Source organism: Dermochelys coriacea, chromosome 1, assembly GCF_009764565.3.
Source record: "Dermochelys coriacea isolate rDerCor1 chromosome 1, rDerCor1.pri.v4, whole genome shotgun sequence".
NCBI lineage: Eukaryota > Metazoa > Chordata > Testudines > Dermochelyidae > Dermochelys > Dermochelys coriacea.
The window spans coordinates 4,325,981-4,342,246 of NC_050068.2; the positions used below are offsets into that span (position 1 = coordinate 4,325,981).

A 16,266-nucleotide genomic window follows, 5' to 3' on the forward strand; every position below is an offset into this window, starting at 1 on the left:
AGAAACATGAAAGAACAATGATGAAAATAGTTCAATACCTTCTTCAATTAAGAAATCGCCTCAAGAATTTGTGGGGGATTTGCTAGAAAAAAATTGCACAACAGGTACAAGAGAAGTGCCTATAACAAAAGGTCCAACAGTGAGTGTTCAAACTGCGTGATTTTGTGTTATTGTTACTATCAAGCTTGCTGTTCAAATTACTGGTACAATGGCAAGGACCATTTGAGGTAGTGAGGCACGTGGGGCCCGTTGACTACAAGGTCCAGTACCCAGAGAAGAAAAAAGGAGACACAGATAAGAATGGCCATTCTTGATCAGACCAATGGTCCATCTAGTCCAGTACCCTGTCTTCTGACAATGGACAATGCCAGGTGCTTCAGAGGGAAAGAACAGAACAGGGCAATCAAGGGTTTCATCTCCTGTCGTCCAGTCCCATCACCTGGCAGTCAGAGGCTAGGGACACTCAGAACATGAAGTTGCATCCCTGAACATGTGGCTAATAGCCATTGATGGGCCTATCGTCCATGAACTTATCTAATTCTTTTTTGAACCCCATTATATTTTGGCCTTCACAACATCCCCTGGTAATGAGTTCCATAGATTGACTGTGCGTTGTCTGAAGAAATACTTCCTTTTGTTTGTTTTAAACCTGCTGCCCATTAATTTCATTTGGTGCCCTCTAGTACTTGTGTTATGTGAAGGAGTAAACAACACTTCTGTATTCATTTTCTCCACACCATTCACAAGTTTATAGCTCTCTATCATATTCCTCTTAGTTGTCTCTTTTCCAATCTGAAAACTCCCAGTCTTTTTAATCTCTCCTCATATGGAAGCTATTCCATACCCTAAATAATTTTTGCTATGCCGCCAAGTATTATGGTGACAGAAGATACTATCAAATAATTGTCACAAGAAAAGGCACCTGGTTTAGATGGAATACTGCCAGAAGTCTATAAGCATGGTAGCTACCATGTGTCTCCAGTGCTCATGTGGCTCTTCAACACTGTCTGGGGGCAGAAGACCATGCCTCAAAACTTCGAGGATGCCTCAGCAATTCATATATACAAACTGAAAGGTGAGCGAGCAATGTGCAACAACCATCATGGTATCTCCTTTCTTTCCATTGCTGGGAAGATTTTGGCACCAATAACATAATTTCAGAGTGTCAGTGTGGCCTTTGCGTGGAACACAGAACAGCGGATATGATTTTTGCTTCTCGCCAAATACAAGAAAAGTGCTGGGAACAAAACTGGGACCTCTAGATGGTGTTTGTAGACCTGATGAAGACCTTTGATGCTATTAATCATGAGAGTCTCTGGTGGATCTTGTACAAAGCTGGGTGCCTGCACAAATTCATCACCATCGCACGCTCATTCCATGCTGGCATGCTGGTGAGAGTGTTTCATCAGAGCCTTTTTATGCCATGAATGGTATTAAACAGGGTGGTGTGCTCGCACCTGCACTATTTACCATTCGCTTTTGTGCTACGCTACTAGATATTTTGAAAGACTTCGACCAGGGTATTTATATGCAATGCCACACAGATGGCAGCATCTTCAGCCGTCATCACCTTCATACACACATTTAAGTGATGGATTTGCTTGCTAGGGAGTTCCTCTTCACTGATGGCTGTGCACTGGTAGCACGTACCGTTGAAGACATGCAGCTTCTAATCAACTGCTTTTCTAGATCAGCAAAGCAATTTGGACTCTTGAAAACTGAACTGCTTTACCAGCCTCCTCCAGGGAAAATGTAGTCTGCTCCCGAAATCACAATTGATGGCCCACTGCTCGATGTGGTAGAAAAAATGCAGTATCTTGGCAGCACTTTATCTAATGATACCATGATCAGTGATGGAATCGTGTAGCACATTTCCAAAGCCAGCTCTACTTCTCTACAGCTATGAAGCAGGGACACTCTATAGCAGGCACCTGAAGCAACGGGAGTGTTTTCACATGCGTTGTCGGCATCTCATCTGTAACATCAAGTGGTCAGACAGGAGGATACCAAACATCGAAGTCCTGGACTGGTGCTATATGACTAGTATTGAATCCCTCATCACAAAAGTGCAACTTTGCTGGACTGGTCACCTCATATGTATAGATGATATGTGACTCTCCACAGCAATACTTTATGGACAGTTGAAAATGGGAGCATGTATGCTGGGAGGCCAATGAAAATGATACACGGACACTCTCAAAGCTATAGACTAAATAAAGTTCCCACAAGACTGGATAGGTGTTATCAACAGGAGCTGTGGGGAAGGGGATAGGGAGAATAGGGGTGCAGGACTCCACACCCTTGTTCCTGCATTGACTGGGGGAGGTACTGGAACACACAGTGTGTGGGGCAGTGTGTGCAGTCTCCAGATGACTATGGAGTGAAGTCCTGAAATAGGCAGGAATGCCTTTTGAGATTAACAAGCACAGCTCTACCTCCAGGTCCTCATATGACCCTCATCACTGTTGGTCCCCATCTGGGGGCATCATAGTTAAAGGTTTTTTATCCTAACAACCCCATGAGGAAAGGAAGTGCTATCCCTGTTTTACAGAGGGGAAGCTGAGGCACAGAGTAGCTTCTGAGATGACACGTCCAAGGTCACACAGGACGTCTGTGGCCAAGTCAGGAATTTACCATGTCTCCTGAGTTCCAGGCCAGAGCACGATCCATTCAGAGTTCAAAGCAAGAACCATCTGGGCAGGAATTCACCAGCACGGCAATTTGAACTGTTTAGTATTGTCAGAAACACCAAGGAATTTACCAGGTAAAATTGGAGCAAAACAATTATTGTATATAGTTTAGACAAATATTCGTTTTTAAGATTACTTCCTTGTCTCTTACTTAAATTTCTTGTACAAAATTGTTTATTTGCCTTCTGTTTGTAACTTATCTGTAAAAGGTTTTTCCCTTACTGTCAAAAGAATATGCATGTATAGTAATTAGAATTCCATTCCTCCATGTTTTACTCCCTTTATCTTACTGTCATTGTTCTGATAATTTTTTGGAAAATTGATCAAAGTAACAAATGTTGCATGTGGCTTACTCTGGATATTTAAGCCCTTCTGCACATCTTAAGTTAGTTGGAGTTGATCAAATGAGGGAACATCTGGGTTATGCCTGCTAAAGTAGCTTTCTTTAGGAAACTTAGCATGTGTCCTTCTATCTGTTTTGTAGCTCTCTATTTTTTGGGCTGTGTGGATTTTCCTCTGGTTCGCTCAAGTTTTCCAAATGTCACGGTCCTGTTAAGAAGTGCAGCTATGTTAAAAAGAGGGTTCACAATGAGAGTGGGTCACACACTGGCCAGATTTTACTCTCACATTCTGACTTCAGTGGGTCACTCCAGATTGACACTGGCCTCTCTGAGAGCAATATCAGAGCCCATGTGTTTTGGAATCCCCATCTCTCATGCCCAGTCTCAGAACGCCACATGAACTGGGGGTTTCCTTCAGACTCTTTCAGCACCCTAACAGAATAGTGCTTTCTGCAGGAGGACCTGAAGCCATGATTTTCACAGCTGGCAGCTAAAAGTTAAACACTAAGGGTGAAATCTTGGTCCCATTGAGTTCAATGGCAAAACTCCGAACTCGGCCAGGACTTCACCCTCAATCCACTTGTAGGGAGTTAAAGAAATGGCCTGGTTTACACCAGCCATGAGCCTCCAGTGACTTCAACTGGAGTCATCCAGTGGTGTCTAAGGACAGGTGAGCTTGTTTGGACCACAGAGGAACTGACAGAAGAGTTGCTGAAATCTCAAACTCACAGGATTAGAGGTTCAAAACAATTACTTGGCAGGGGGGAGAGGGGTCTGTTCTCTTTGTGCCCCTGCATATCTGGTTTTGGAGAGGACGAGAAGCACCAAAAATCAGGGAAAAGAAAAACATGTTTGTGGCTTAGAGGAAACCAGGCGGTGTTGGAAATCTCACTAGGGGAGGTCCAGGAACAAAGTGTGTGTGTGTCTTTGTAGGAGGGTGGGGGGACATGCAGTAGCCAGGTCACAGTGGCACGGAGTCCTGAGACTGGGTGAAATAGGGAATGGACATCCTGCCTCATGCACAGACCGAAGAGGGTAACGAGGCCTCCTGGGGCAGGTGTGTGTGTGTCTCAGACTGTAATGTAACGAGAACCACACAGTAATAGATTGTCTCTGCCAATGTCCCCCATTTGGACCATCTCTCCTCCCTTGAGCGGCCCCATTACAGCCTCGTGGTAACATCAGCAAATGCCAGCACGAAAAAGCAGCCTCAGGAAGGGGTGTCTGGATTTCTAACGGGCTGCAATACATTAAAGCTTTGTGTCACTTTGAGGCAGAGTTACTCATGCTGGCTCCTTTTAGTCTCCATGTCCTCTCTCCCTCCCACAGGGTCTGTCCCTCTCTCCTTCCCAGCACAGGCTGAGCTGCTGCTGGGGTTCCTTTTGCCCCCAGACAGGCAGTTCAGTTTGATCTACCCCTTTTCCCGGTGCAGGCAGACACTGAGTTAACCTAGTCTGAGGAGATATTTCTGTGAGCTGTCACTGTGGGGTCTGGCACCTGGATTTGGTCCTCAGTGAGGGGTATCACTGTGTGGCAGGGCTGGAAGTTGTGAGGGTGGGGGACACACGGACAACCGGGCAGCGCTGGTGGTTGTAGCAGCACAGAGCAGCATGTACACGGACAGGTGGGCAGCGCTGGTGAAATTGAATTTTTCTTTGTGATTGTTGGTCCAAGGCCAATGCTGGGACCTTTCCTGGCCCTGCGTGCATTTGGGGGGGGGGGTGTCTCAGGGTCTCTTTGCCTTGGCAAGCCACAGAACGGCAGTCTGAGTGTTTCCAATTGCTGTTGTTGAATGCTAATTACGTAACTTCAGGCATTTCACTGATGGAAAGAACCATTGATCTTTGCTCCTCAGGTGGTCCTATCTCCCATCATATTCTGACCCCCTGTCTGTACTCTTCTTCCCCATTCCAGGCTCCCCCAATTCCAACAACACGCTAGTCGCCAGAGTCTTCTCCATGCTCACCAGTCACCCCTGGCTCCCACCACCTCCGAGCCGCCCCACGCTCCCCACACGTCTTCCTCTGTAGGGTTTGAGGTGTCTCCCGTCATGCCTGCTCCCTTGGCGTGGGGAAGATCAGTGACTGTGTCTCACCTGTGAGAAATCTCACACAGGGAGTGGCAAATGCTAGGGCACCTGTGCTCTTGCTCTGGCTACACCCATACACACCGTGTGCAGCTTCAGGGACTGCTACACAGGAATAACTAGCAAGCTGAGAAGCGTGCACATTGTATAATGAGAGCAGGCAACTCTGGGACATGTGAGGGGCTAGGTAAATACAGTTGCCATGTGCAGGAGCCACTGGCAGCTGTCTGAAAGAGTGGGCCACTGGAACACAGATGTTAAACCTAGGATGCTCTGGGACCATTAGTTAGCCAGCTCTGTTAGCCATTCACGGTGACACTTGTACATTCATTCCTCAGTGCAGAGATTTTATGGGGTCAAGTCATTATTTTTCTCACCTAAAATGTTCATCCATACAGAGCCTCATGGGATCCCTCAGCCTCGTGAAATACACACCTAGTGTAACATTTCCAAGGCTCCACAGTCAAATAAGAATTTCTCCCCGTCAGGTTAAATTCAACATGGTCATGAATAGATAAAAATGCCTTCCGTAAGCTCAGGCACAATCCTGCAGGAAAAATGCCTCCAGCTGACTCCTGGGGACAAAGGCCGGAAGGGACCACTGTGATCAATTAGTCTGTATAACACAGGCCCTAAGAATTTCTCCAAAATTATTTATAGAGCAGATCTTTTAGAGAAACATCCAATCTTGATATAAAAATTCTCAGTGATGAAGAATCTGCCAAGACCCTTGGTAAATTGTCCTGATGTTTAATTACTCTCACCATTTAAATAATATATGGACCTGGAGGGGGAGGAACCTGTATCCCTAAATACCAAAACCCCTTGTGCCCCTAGTGTCCATTCTGTTGAGCACAAAGTCATAGCCAAGCAGGATAATGTCTGTTTCCATGAGGGACTGGCTCTTTTCCAATATAGGAATTGCATCATGGATCAGACCTATTGTCCATCTAGTCCAGTTTCCTCTCTCTGACAGTGACAGCCCCAGGTGCTGCAATAGAAGGTGTAAGAAACCCAGCAGTGGGTGGATGGAGTGTAAAAGGTCATGAGTGTGTCACCCTAATGCCTAACAGCTAGAGATTGTTTTGTGCCCTGAAAAACATGGGTGTATAGGCTTTCAAAAATATTTATTTAGCTCTAACTATTATAACTGGATAATCTGACTATCCATGTAAATGTCCAAACCTTACTGATTCTTGCTTAGCTCATGGCCTCAATTATCTCTTGTAGTAATGGGTTCCTCAGTCTAATTAGTCATTGAGTGAAGAAAGCATTCTTTTTTTTATCTGTTTTGAATTTACGACATTTCAGTTTAATTGAATGTCCTCTTGATCTTGTGTTATGAGACAGGGAGACAACATTCCTGATCTACTCTCTACAAGTAATTTATAGACTGTTCTCATACCGGCTCTTATTTCTCTTTTGTAAGGTAACAATCCCAGTCTCCATATGAGAATTTTCCCAGGCCCTTGATCATTCCCTGGACCCCTCTAGTTCTGCAATATCCTGTGTGAGAAGGGTGTCCAATACTACACAGAGGAGTCCAGAGAAGGGTAAAGAATTGACTGACAGACCTCATGGCATTGCATTTTCTGTATGATTCCCCATTCAACTCCTCAAGGATCCCAATGTTTTGCTTAGTTTCTGCACTGTGAGTAGGGTTTCACAGAGCTGTGTACCATGACACCCCAGTCCATGTCCAGAGTTCATACTTTAAATTAGAACCGTGTAAAATGCTTGAGGAGTTAAAGCTTTTCCCTCCAATGGGCATGCACGTTGCAGTTATTGCCAGTGAAGTTCATCTGCCATCATGCTGCCTATTCACCAGGCTTGATTAGCTCCCTCTGAGGGCTTCTCTGGACTTGACTATCACCTAAATAATCTGGAGCTATCTGCAAATGTTGCCAATCACTGCTCAACCCCTTTCTAGATTGTTAATAACTATAAAATATTTACTGAACTATTTGTTATAAAGTGTGTAACACTCTTGCTGTGCTTTTCTCACTTCACAGGCACCTTGAGAATTTCTGAGCCTGATGGATGCATCGACCACCTCATGGCATCTTTCAACTTCACCCACTCTGACCCTTCAGCATTTATCCTAATGGGCATCCCTGGCCTGGAAGATGCATATATGTGGATTTCCATCTCTTTCTCTACATTATACATTATCGGTCTTTTGGGAAATTTCACGGTTCTGTTTGTTGTAGGTAAAGAGCAGACCCTGTACAAGCTGATGTACCTGCTGCTTTCCATGCTGGCAATCACAGATATAGGCATATCTACCTCTGTCGTGCCAAAGGCACTGTGTATATTTTGGTTCAATTTGAAAGGAATTAACTGCCTCACCCAGACGTTCTTCCTTCATGCAGTTTCTGTTATGCACTCAGCCATCTTCGTGACAATAGCCTTCAATCGCTACGTCGCCATATGTAGCCCTCTGAGATATTCCACAATCCTCACCAACAAAAGACTAGCTAAGCTAGGGCTAGTGGCTTTAGTAAGAGCTGTTCTCTTTGCTCTTCCTCTGCCCTTGCTCCTGAGGAGGCTGCCATTCTGTGCCAACCACATTATCCCCCACAATTACTGTGACCACATGGCTGTGGTGAAGATGTCGTGTGGGGACATCACAGTCAACAGGACTTATGGCCTGGTGATGGCTTTTGTTGTCATTGGGTTAGATCTGATGCTTGTTGCCCTGTCCTATGGTCTGATCATCAGGGCCATCCTCAGAATCTCCTCCAAGAAGGCCTACCCGAAAGCCTTCAACACCTGCACAACACACATCTGTGTGATGCTGACGTCTTGTATTCTTTTCCTCTTCTCCAGTCTGACACAGAGATTTGGTCAGGGCATCGCTCTCCACATTCACATTATCTTGGCCGACCTCTTCTTCCTCATCCCCACCATGCTCAACTCTATCATTTATGGGGTCAAAACCAAAGAGCTTTGCGAGAAAGTGGGCAAATACACTTGCAAAAGGTGATCACCGGGGGCCACTGACTTTAAACCTATGTGACAAAAGGGGGAAAGCATGCCACCTCATTAATCAAGTGTGCTCTATCCCAGTTTGTCTGAGAGGAGCATTGTGGAAGTTCACTGTCTGAGAAGTTCCTTACACCTAATGGCTTATCACTTCCTCACCAAACACTGCTCCCTCCTGTAGAAGGCTTTCCCTTCACCCGTCCCCTGGTTTTTGTCATGCAGACAGAAAGCAGAAGACCAGAAGTCCGAAGTGCAGGCAATACAATGTTTACTGGGGTTAGTTCCAAGCAAGCATGTCCAGAGCTCTACACACTGGTAGAATCCGTTACCCAGTGTTCCGTTCCCAGCTCTGATGCCACAGAGCCTTTATCCCGTGTCCCCCTTCCCAGTTCTGACACCGCAGAGCCTTGCCTGTGTCCCCGTTCCCCATTCCCATTTTTCCACCTCCTCCTCCTTCGCATGCCCAAATATACCTGCAGTGCACACCCCTAATCCCACCCCTTACAACTTATGGTCATGTTCTGTTTTGGAAAGTCATGAATTTGGGTCTTCATCCAACTACTTTTGTATCCCATCGGAGGGGTAAGGAGAGAGGCTGAGTTCTGGCCAACACCAGTCTTTTCTTTGGCTTTAGTGTTTTTTATGCCTCCCCCCCTCAATCTCCCTTGCCCCTTCTAATGAGTTGTTTGACCTTGGCTTGAGAAAGGAGCCAGGCAGCCTTTCAGTGTATGCTCAGATATTATACTCCCATTATACCCTGTAACATTTTTAGTTCTATCCCTTATCTCTTCCCATTTTACTAACAAACCCATCTGGCCAGGCAGAAGTAACACACACAAGGTCTTTTTGCTTTGTTCACACATATTAGTATAAGATATAAGAGTATCAAAAAGTCAAACTCAAAATTCTATCTCTGGCTGACAAGCAAGACTATATAGCAATATCTCCTTTGCTGAGTTCCCTCTCTCTCACCATCCCCTGACCTCTTTCATTGTCACCCTTCATCCGCACAGCCACACACATCCCGTCACTCGGCCTTTCCCTAACTCATAGACTACCAGAAGATACTGCAGCTTTCTGATGCAAAGTGGCTTTCCATTAGTTCCTGTGAGAACAGGGTTCTTGATCAGTTTGATGAACAGAAGCTATACTTTCAGATAGCCAAAGAGAAAAGAAAGAAACTCTACAATGATGAACTTCTTTATCACATGTATGGTGATCCAGTGAGCAAAATTTATCTGATTATTTTACATCCAATCCGTCAGGAAACCTGGAGGATAAACCATATAAAGACTAACAGTAACAAAATAATTCAACACAAAATGTGGACATTGATTACCATCATTGAATGCATTTAGAAATAAATAATATAATAATGTTATTGGGTTTTTTTCATTACATATATTTTGGGCTACTTTTAATGCCATCTTTTACCATTTATTGTTTGAAACACCTGCCAACCGTCAATTGGAATACAGGTATCAGTACTGGGGTTTTGATTTTGAATTTGGTTGTCATCTCAAAGGTTTGTTGATAATGTGGACGAACTCCTACTGGGGCTTCTAGCTTTTAAAAAAATCAAACGTGTACTAGGTATCTAAAGAAAGCTTTCATTTGTTATTTGATGTATAGACTTTTAGGTGAATTTTTTAGTGACTTTGGGCTATTAATGCAGTAGGAATTTGGCCACCCCAGCCAGAACCAGAGGGGCCAGAGAAGCAGCCCAGAAGGCAGAGCTGGGCCAGAGGCAGAACAGCAGTACTGAGGCATGGCTGGGGAGGTGGAGCTGAAGCAGACCAGAGCCGGGAGCTAGCACATCACAAACCAGCAGGGAGCCAGGGATGAGCTACAGCAGGGACCTGTTGGGCAAGAGCCACTGTAGTGGACACTGGCCATGCTACTGTAACATGGCAGCCGAGCGTGATGAGCAGCTGGGAGAGCAAGGTGGGGCCATGGGAAGAAGGCCCAGTGGAAGAAGACGTTGCCTGACAGGAGGGCCGTGAAGGTCGAACTCCTTTTTGCTATCACGAAGGCCTCAAGGCTCCAAGTTTTCTCCCTTTGAACTGCTGTCTGGGAAGCAGCCTTGAGGCTTTTCAGACCTGCTTGCAGAAATATGAAAGAGCAAAGACCCCAGGCAATGAACATAGTACAATACATTCTTTAAATGAGAAATCTCTTCAAGCCTCTGTGGGCATTTTCTAGAAGAATTTTGCTAAATGCACAACAGGTACAGAGAAGGCCTATAATCAAGGGGTCCAGCTGCAAGTGTTCAGACTGAGTGATTGGGTGTTATTGTTATTACCAAGTGTTAGGATATAGATATTCAGGCCTGTCTGCAAAGGCCTAGACTCTAAGAATGTAGGTGTATCCTTATCACTTGGCTAGTTCTAGAGGAATAAAAGAAAGAATCGAAATCACTGTCTGCCGGTGCAAGGGCCTCGTCTCACTGCAACAGTCTGAGGCCCTGTGCTTAGACTAAGGCCTTTGGCTAAACAACAGAGGCAGCCATAAGCTGGGAAGCGACCGGTCACCTCCTCACATCCCAACCTAGTCACATTGAAATCAGGTGCTATTGGGCTGTTAGGATACAATCCTGTCCTGATAACGCCTATCGCCTCCCGAGAAAGGGAAGTGCCTAGAAAATGTAAAAGGAAACTTAGTTTGGTAGCATCCTGCCTGGCAAGAACTCACTTATCATATAGCTGGGATGTGAAATCCTCATTTCTGTGTTTGTTCTATCACTGTAGTCTCCACTTCCCTATTGTTTGTCTGTGTAATCTCTGTCTGGTTCTGTGATTGTTCCTGTCTGCTGTATAATTACTTTTGCTGGGTGTGAACTAATTAAGGTGGTGGGATATAATTAGTTGGCTAATCATGTTACAATATGTTAGGATTGGTTAGTTAAATTTCAGGAAAATGATTGGTTATGGTATAACTAAGCAGAACTCAAGTTTTACTATATAGTCTGCAGTCAATCAGGAAGAAAGGGGGGGAAAGGGAATGGGGAATGGGGGTGGGGAAATTGGAATCATGTTTTGCTAAAGGGGGGAATGGGAATAGGGAATGGGAACAGGGACACAGGTAAGGATCTTTGTTGTCAGAGCTGGGAAGGGGGACACTAAGGAAGGAAACTGGAATCATGCTTGCTGAAAGTTCACCCCAATAAACATCGAATTGTTCGCACCTTTGGACTTCAGGTATTATTGCTCTCTGTTCATGCAAGAAGGACCAGGGAAGTGAGCGGGTGAAGGAATAAGCCCCTAACACCAAGTTTACTGTTAAAATTACTGGTTCAATGTCAGGGACCATTTGAGATAGTGGGGCATGTGGGTCCCATCGGTTATGAGGTCCGGTAAGCAGAGAATAAAAAGGAGACTCAGATAAGAACATAAGAATGGCCTCACTGGGTGAGACCAATTGTTCATTTACTCCAGTATCCAGTCTTCTGACAGGGGCCAATGCCAAGTGCTTCAGAGGGAAATAACAAAACAGGGTTATTATTGAGGGATCCAACTCCTGTCATTCAGTTGCATCATCTTGCAGTCAGAGGCCAGGGACACCCAGCATGGGGTTGCATCTCTGAACATCTTAGCTAACAGCCATTCATGAACCTATCCTCCATGAGCTTATCTAGTTCTTTTTTGGACCAGTTATATTTTTGGCCTTAGAATCAAAGAATCATAGAAGATTAGGGTTGGAAGAGACCTCAGGAGCTCATCTAGTCCAACCCCCTGATCAAAGCAGGACCAACCCCAACTAAATCATCCCAGCCAGGGCTTTCTGAAGCCAGGCCTTAAAAACCTCTAAGGATGGAGATTCCACCACCTCCATAGGTAACCCAGTCCAGTGCTTCACTACCCTCCTAGTGAAATAGTTTTTTTCTAATATCCAACCTAAACCTCCCCGACTGCAACTTGAGACCATTGCTTCTTGTTCTGTCATCTTCCATCACTGAGAACAGTTTAGCTCCATCCTCTTTGGAACCCCACTTTCGGTAGTTGAAGGCTGCTATCAAATCTCCTTTCACTCTTCTCTTCTTCAGACCAAATAAGCCCAGTTCCCTCAGCCAGTCTTCATAAGTCATGTGCCCCAGCCCCCTAATCATTTTGTTGCCACTGGATTCTCTCCAGTTTGTCCACATCCTTTATGAAGTGGGGGGCCCAAAACTGGATGTGATACTCTATATGTGGGCTCACAGTGCAACATGCCTGGTAATGAGTTCCACAGGTTCACTGTGTGTTGTGTGTAGTATTTTCTTTTCTTTGTTTTTAACCTGCTTCCTATTCATTTCCTTGGGTGACCGCTGGTTCTCTTGTTATGTGAAAGAGTAAACAAAGCTTCCGTATTCACTTTCTCCACACCAGTCACAATTTTATAGATCTCTATAATATCCACTCTTAGTTGTCTCTTTTCCAAGCTGAAAAGTCAGTCTTCTTAATATCTCCTCACATGGAAGCTGTTCCTTACCCATAATTATTTTTGTTGCCCTTCTCTGCACACTTTCCATTTCAAATAGATGTTTTTTGAGATGAGGTGACCAGAACTGCATGCAGTATTCATGGTGTGGTATTTATATAGAGGCATTATTATATTTTCTGTGTTCTTATCAGTCCCTTTCCTAATAGTTCCTAACATTCTGTTAACTTTTTTGACTGCTGTGGCACATTGAGCAGATGTTTTCAGAGAACTCTCTACGATGGCTGCAAGATCTCTTTCTTGAGTGGTAACAGATAATTTAGACTGTATCATTTTGTATGTATAGTTGATATTCTGTTTTCTAATGTGCTTTATTGCTATCATTTGAATCTTTTAAAAGCCTAGGAGGGGATCCTCCTCATGACCTCATTGTGACACTGTGCCCCACATACTTCATAGTTGTATTATTATGATATAGTTATGATATATTTTGTTCAAGATATGTTTTGTCAGGTGTCATTGGAAAAGTTATGATTTGCTGAAAAGGATTATCCTATTGGTGTGCATGTACCATTTATGTATGTGAAGGTATGAATATTGACTGTGTATCTGTATTTCAAATGTAGTTACACCTAAATGACACCTACTAGGCAAAATGCTTCCAGTATAGACAACGAGTTGTGAAGGGCCTATTCAGGGTAATGGGCCATTAGGGGAAACAATAGGTGTTTGGAGAAGCTTATCCCCCACCTGGTGAGCCTTCCTGAGATCACTCCAGATGGCCTGTGGATAATCGCTGCTATGATTCAACAGGGCATGCAAAAGAATGTGAACAGACCACATGACACTGAACTCCATTTTGGTTACCTGTAGTGGACTGGGAACTGGTTTTGGAACAAAATATTCCCACTCTATGTTAATTCTACATAAGGTGGGGTGAGACATTATCTAGTGGCCTCCCTCCCCACACAAGAGAACTCCTGGAAACATCTGAAAGCATGGGGGAGGGACGGTAGCCCGAAGAAAAGATCCAGATGTAGAAGTTGTTTGATTCCTTTACAGCTGTGTTCTCACCCCGTCAGGGCACACCTACCTAAAATACCACCATACTGAAATGGCCCCATGGCAACAGATCAGGGAAATTCCATGGCTGTTCCCTTGTAAAATGTGGGATACCTTGTGAGATGAACTCCAGGTGATTTTGGCCCTGGGAGTGGTGAAGAAATCACACAGTGAGTAAAGAAGTCCCATAGTACTAGTTCTGATGAAGGATAGTACAACTGGTTTCCGCACTGATTTCTGAGAGACCAAAACAATATTGAACTTTGATGCTTACTCGATGCAGAGAGTAGATGAATTACTAGAACATTTGGGAACATTTGCCAGACATATATCCACTTTAGACCTCACAAAGAGATACTGGCAAATACTGTTGATGGCAGTATCCTGGGAAAAGAAATCCTTTTCCGTGCCCTTTGGCCTGAATTAATTTTGGGTCACATCATTTGTCCTCCACAGGGTGGCAGTTACTTCTCAGAGGCTAATCGACTAAATATTACTACTGCATCGGCGGTATGCAGCACTATGCTGCAACGATCAATTGAAAATGGTTTTTGGTCCCATATCTTATTGGTTCCATAGCTTATGGAATCATTTCCCACACATAGTGCAGATGGCAGTACATTACACACATAAAAGAAGGCCATCATCAGTTGCTAGGCTGTGTAGTAGGAAAAGGGCCTGAAATGTGATCCCTTGCAGTAGAGGCGTGGTGTGAGGCCTGAGACCTGGTTTAAAGTAGTCAAAACTTTGCAGCTATAAAGCAAAATTACGTTGTGAGAAAGGGGCAGGCCCGGCTCACAGAATCTGGCAGCAACAGGGCTGATATTGCAGAAACACACATTCCTAAGTAGTGCTAGGCACTAGATATGTATGCAAACACATTCCAGAAAGCTGATACCAGAATACCTCGATGCCAAACCCATTACTCAAAGATAACAGGAAGGCGCTGACCCATCTTAAGGATAAGGTCAGGATAATGGCATAATGGATAGAGATGTTTGATGAAACTAACATGTACAAGATAATGGATGGCTCCTGGATACGTCAATGGGTGGCACCTCAATACATTAGAGGGTGGCACCCTGATACATCAGGAGTAATACTTAACTTGTTTGCATCTGTGTATAAAGATGTATCTCAGAGGCAATGTCTTTCTCTGAATGAGGGGAGAATAGAAAGTCCCACCTTTCCCTGAGCCGGTCCATTGTTTTAGCATACATGTGTTAGTGCACCTGTAACCACTGATCTGGGGCATTAGCACAGTGCCTCATTGGCAATAAAACTGACCAAGATCTCCATGCTCTATTTTTTGCTCCACCTGCTGTTCATGGAGCTGAGGGAATGTCTGGGAGTCCTGGCCAACCTGAGAGTCCTCAAGGACTGTTCAGGAGAATCATAAAGGTTGCTGTCCAGCATGGCGAGTGTCAGACACATGAAATTCATACACTGATTCTCAGGGCCATGGTTTCCTGTCGCTGTAAGGAGATTTCCTCACTGATTAGTGGGATTTCAGTGAGTTGCCTATTTCTGCATTAAAGTTAGTGCTGAGGGTTCAGAAAAGTTTCTGGGGTTCATGTGAAGAACTATCTGTGCAGGAATTCATCAGCAAAGTGCCTTGAAATGTTCAGTATTGTCAGAAACATCAAGGGACTTACCTGGTAAAATTGGAATTACAAATGTATTGGAAATAGTTAAAAATTCTCAGCAATGAAGAATCCTCCAAGACCCTTGGAAAATTGTTCCAATGGTGAATTACTCTCACCATTTAAAAAAATGTACACCTTATTTCCAGTCAGAATTTCTTTAAGTTCAACTTCCAGCCATTGGATCTTGTTACACCTCTGTATGCTCTATTAAAAAGCCTATTGATTAATACTAGTTCCCTGTGCAGGTACTTACAGGCTGTTATCAAGTCATGCCTAAACCATCTTTATTAAATTTAGCAGATTAAAATCTTTGAGTCTATCATCTAAATGGAGCTACTATAAGGTGGGTGCATAACTGATTAGAAAATCATTCCCAGAGAATAGTTATCAGTGGTTCACAGTCATACTGGAAGGGAATAAGGAGTGGGGACCCACAGGAATCAGTTCTGGGTCCGGTTTTGTTCAATATATTCATCAATGATTTAGATAATGGCATAGAGAGTACACTTATAAAGTTTGCAGATGATACCAAGCTGGGAGGGGTTGCAAGGGCATTGGAAGATAGGATTAAAATTCAAAATGATCTGGACCAACTGGAGAAATGGTCTGAAGTCAATACGATGAAATTCAATAAGGACAAATGCAAAGTACTCCACTTAGGAAAGAACAATTTGTTGTACACATACAAAATGGGAAATGACTGCCTAGGAAGGAATACTGTGGAAAAGGATCTGGGGGTCATAATGGATCACAAGCTAAATATGAGTGAACAGTGTAATGCTGTTGCAAAAAAAGCAAACATCATTCTGGAATGTATTAGCAGGAGTATTTTACACAAGACACGAGAAGTAATTCTTCCGCTCTACTCTGCGCTTATTAGGTGTCAGCTGGAGTATTGTGTCCAGTTCTGGTTGCCACATTTCAGGAAAGATGTGGCCAAAATGGAGAAAGTCCAGAGAAGAGCAACAAAAATGGTTAAAAGTCTAGAAAACATGACCTATGAGGGAAGATTGAAAAAATTGGGTTTGTTTAGTCTGGAG

General features: G+C 44.1%; 1 protein-coding gene across 1 annotated transcript; it reads left to right on the top strand.

Annotated features, from left to right (window-relative positions):
- Positions 1-6,540: 6,540 nt before the first annotated feature.
- On the top strand, positions 6,541-8,103 carry LOC119846307 (putative olfactory receptor 52P1). The gene is made up of 2 exons (XM_043502936.1): positions 6,541-6,670; positions 7,130-8,103. Exon 2 carries the CDS (start codon positions 7,174-7,176, stop codon positions 8,101-8,103), a length of 930 nt encoding a protein of 309 aa, XP_043358871.1. The 5' UTR covers positions 6,541-6,670; positions 7,130-7,173.
- Positions 8,104-16,266: the final 8,163 nt, after the last annotated feature.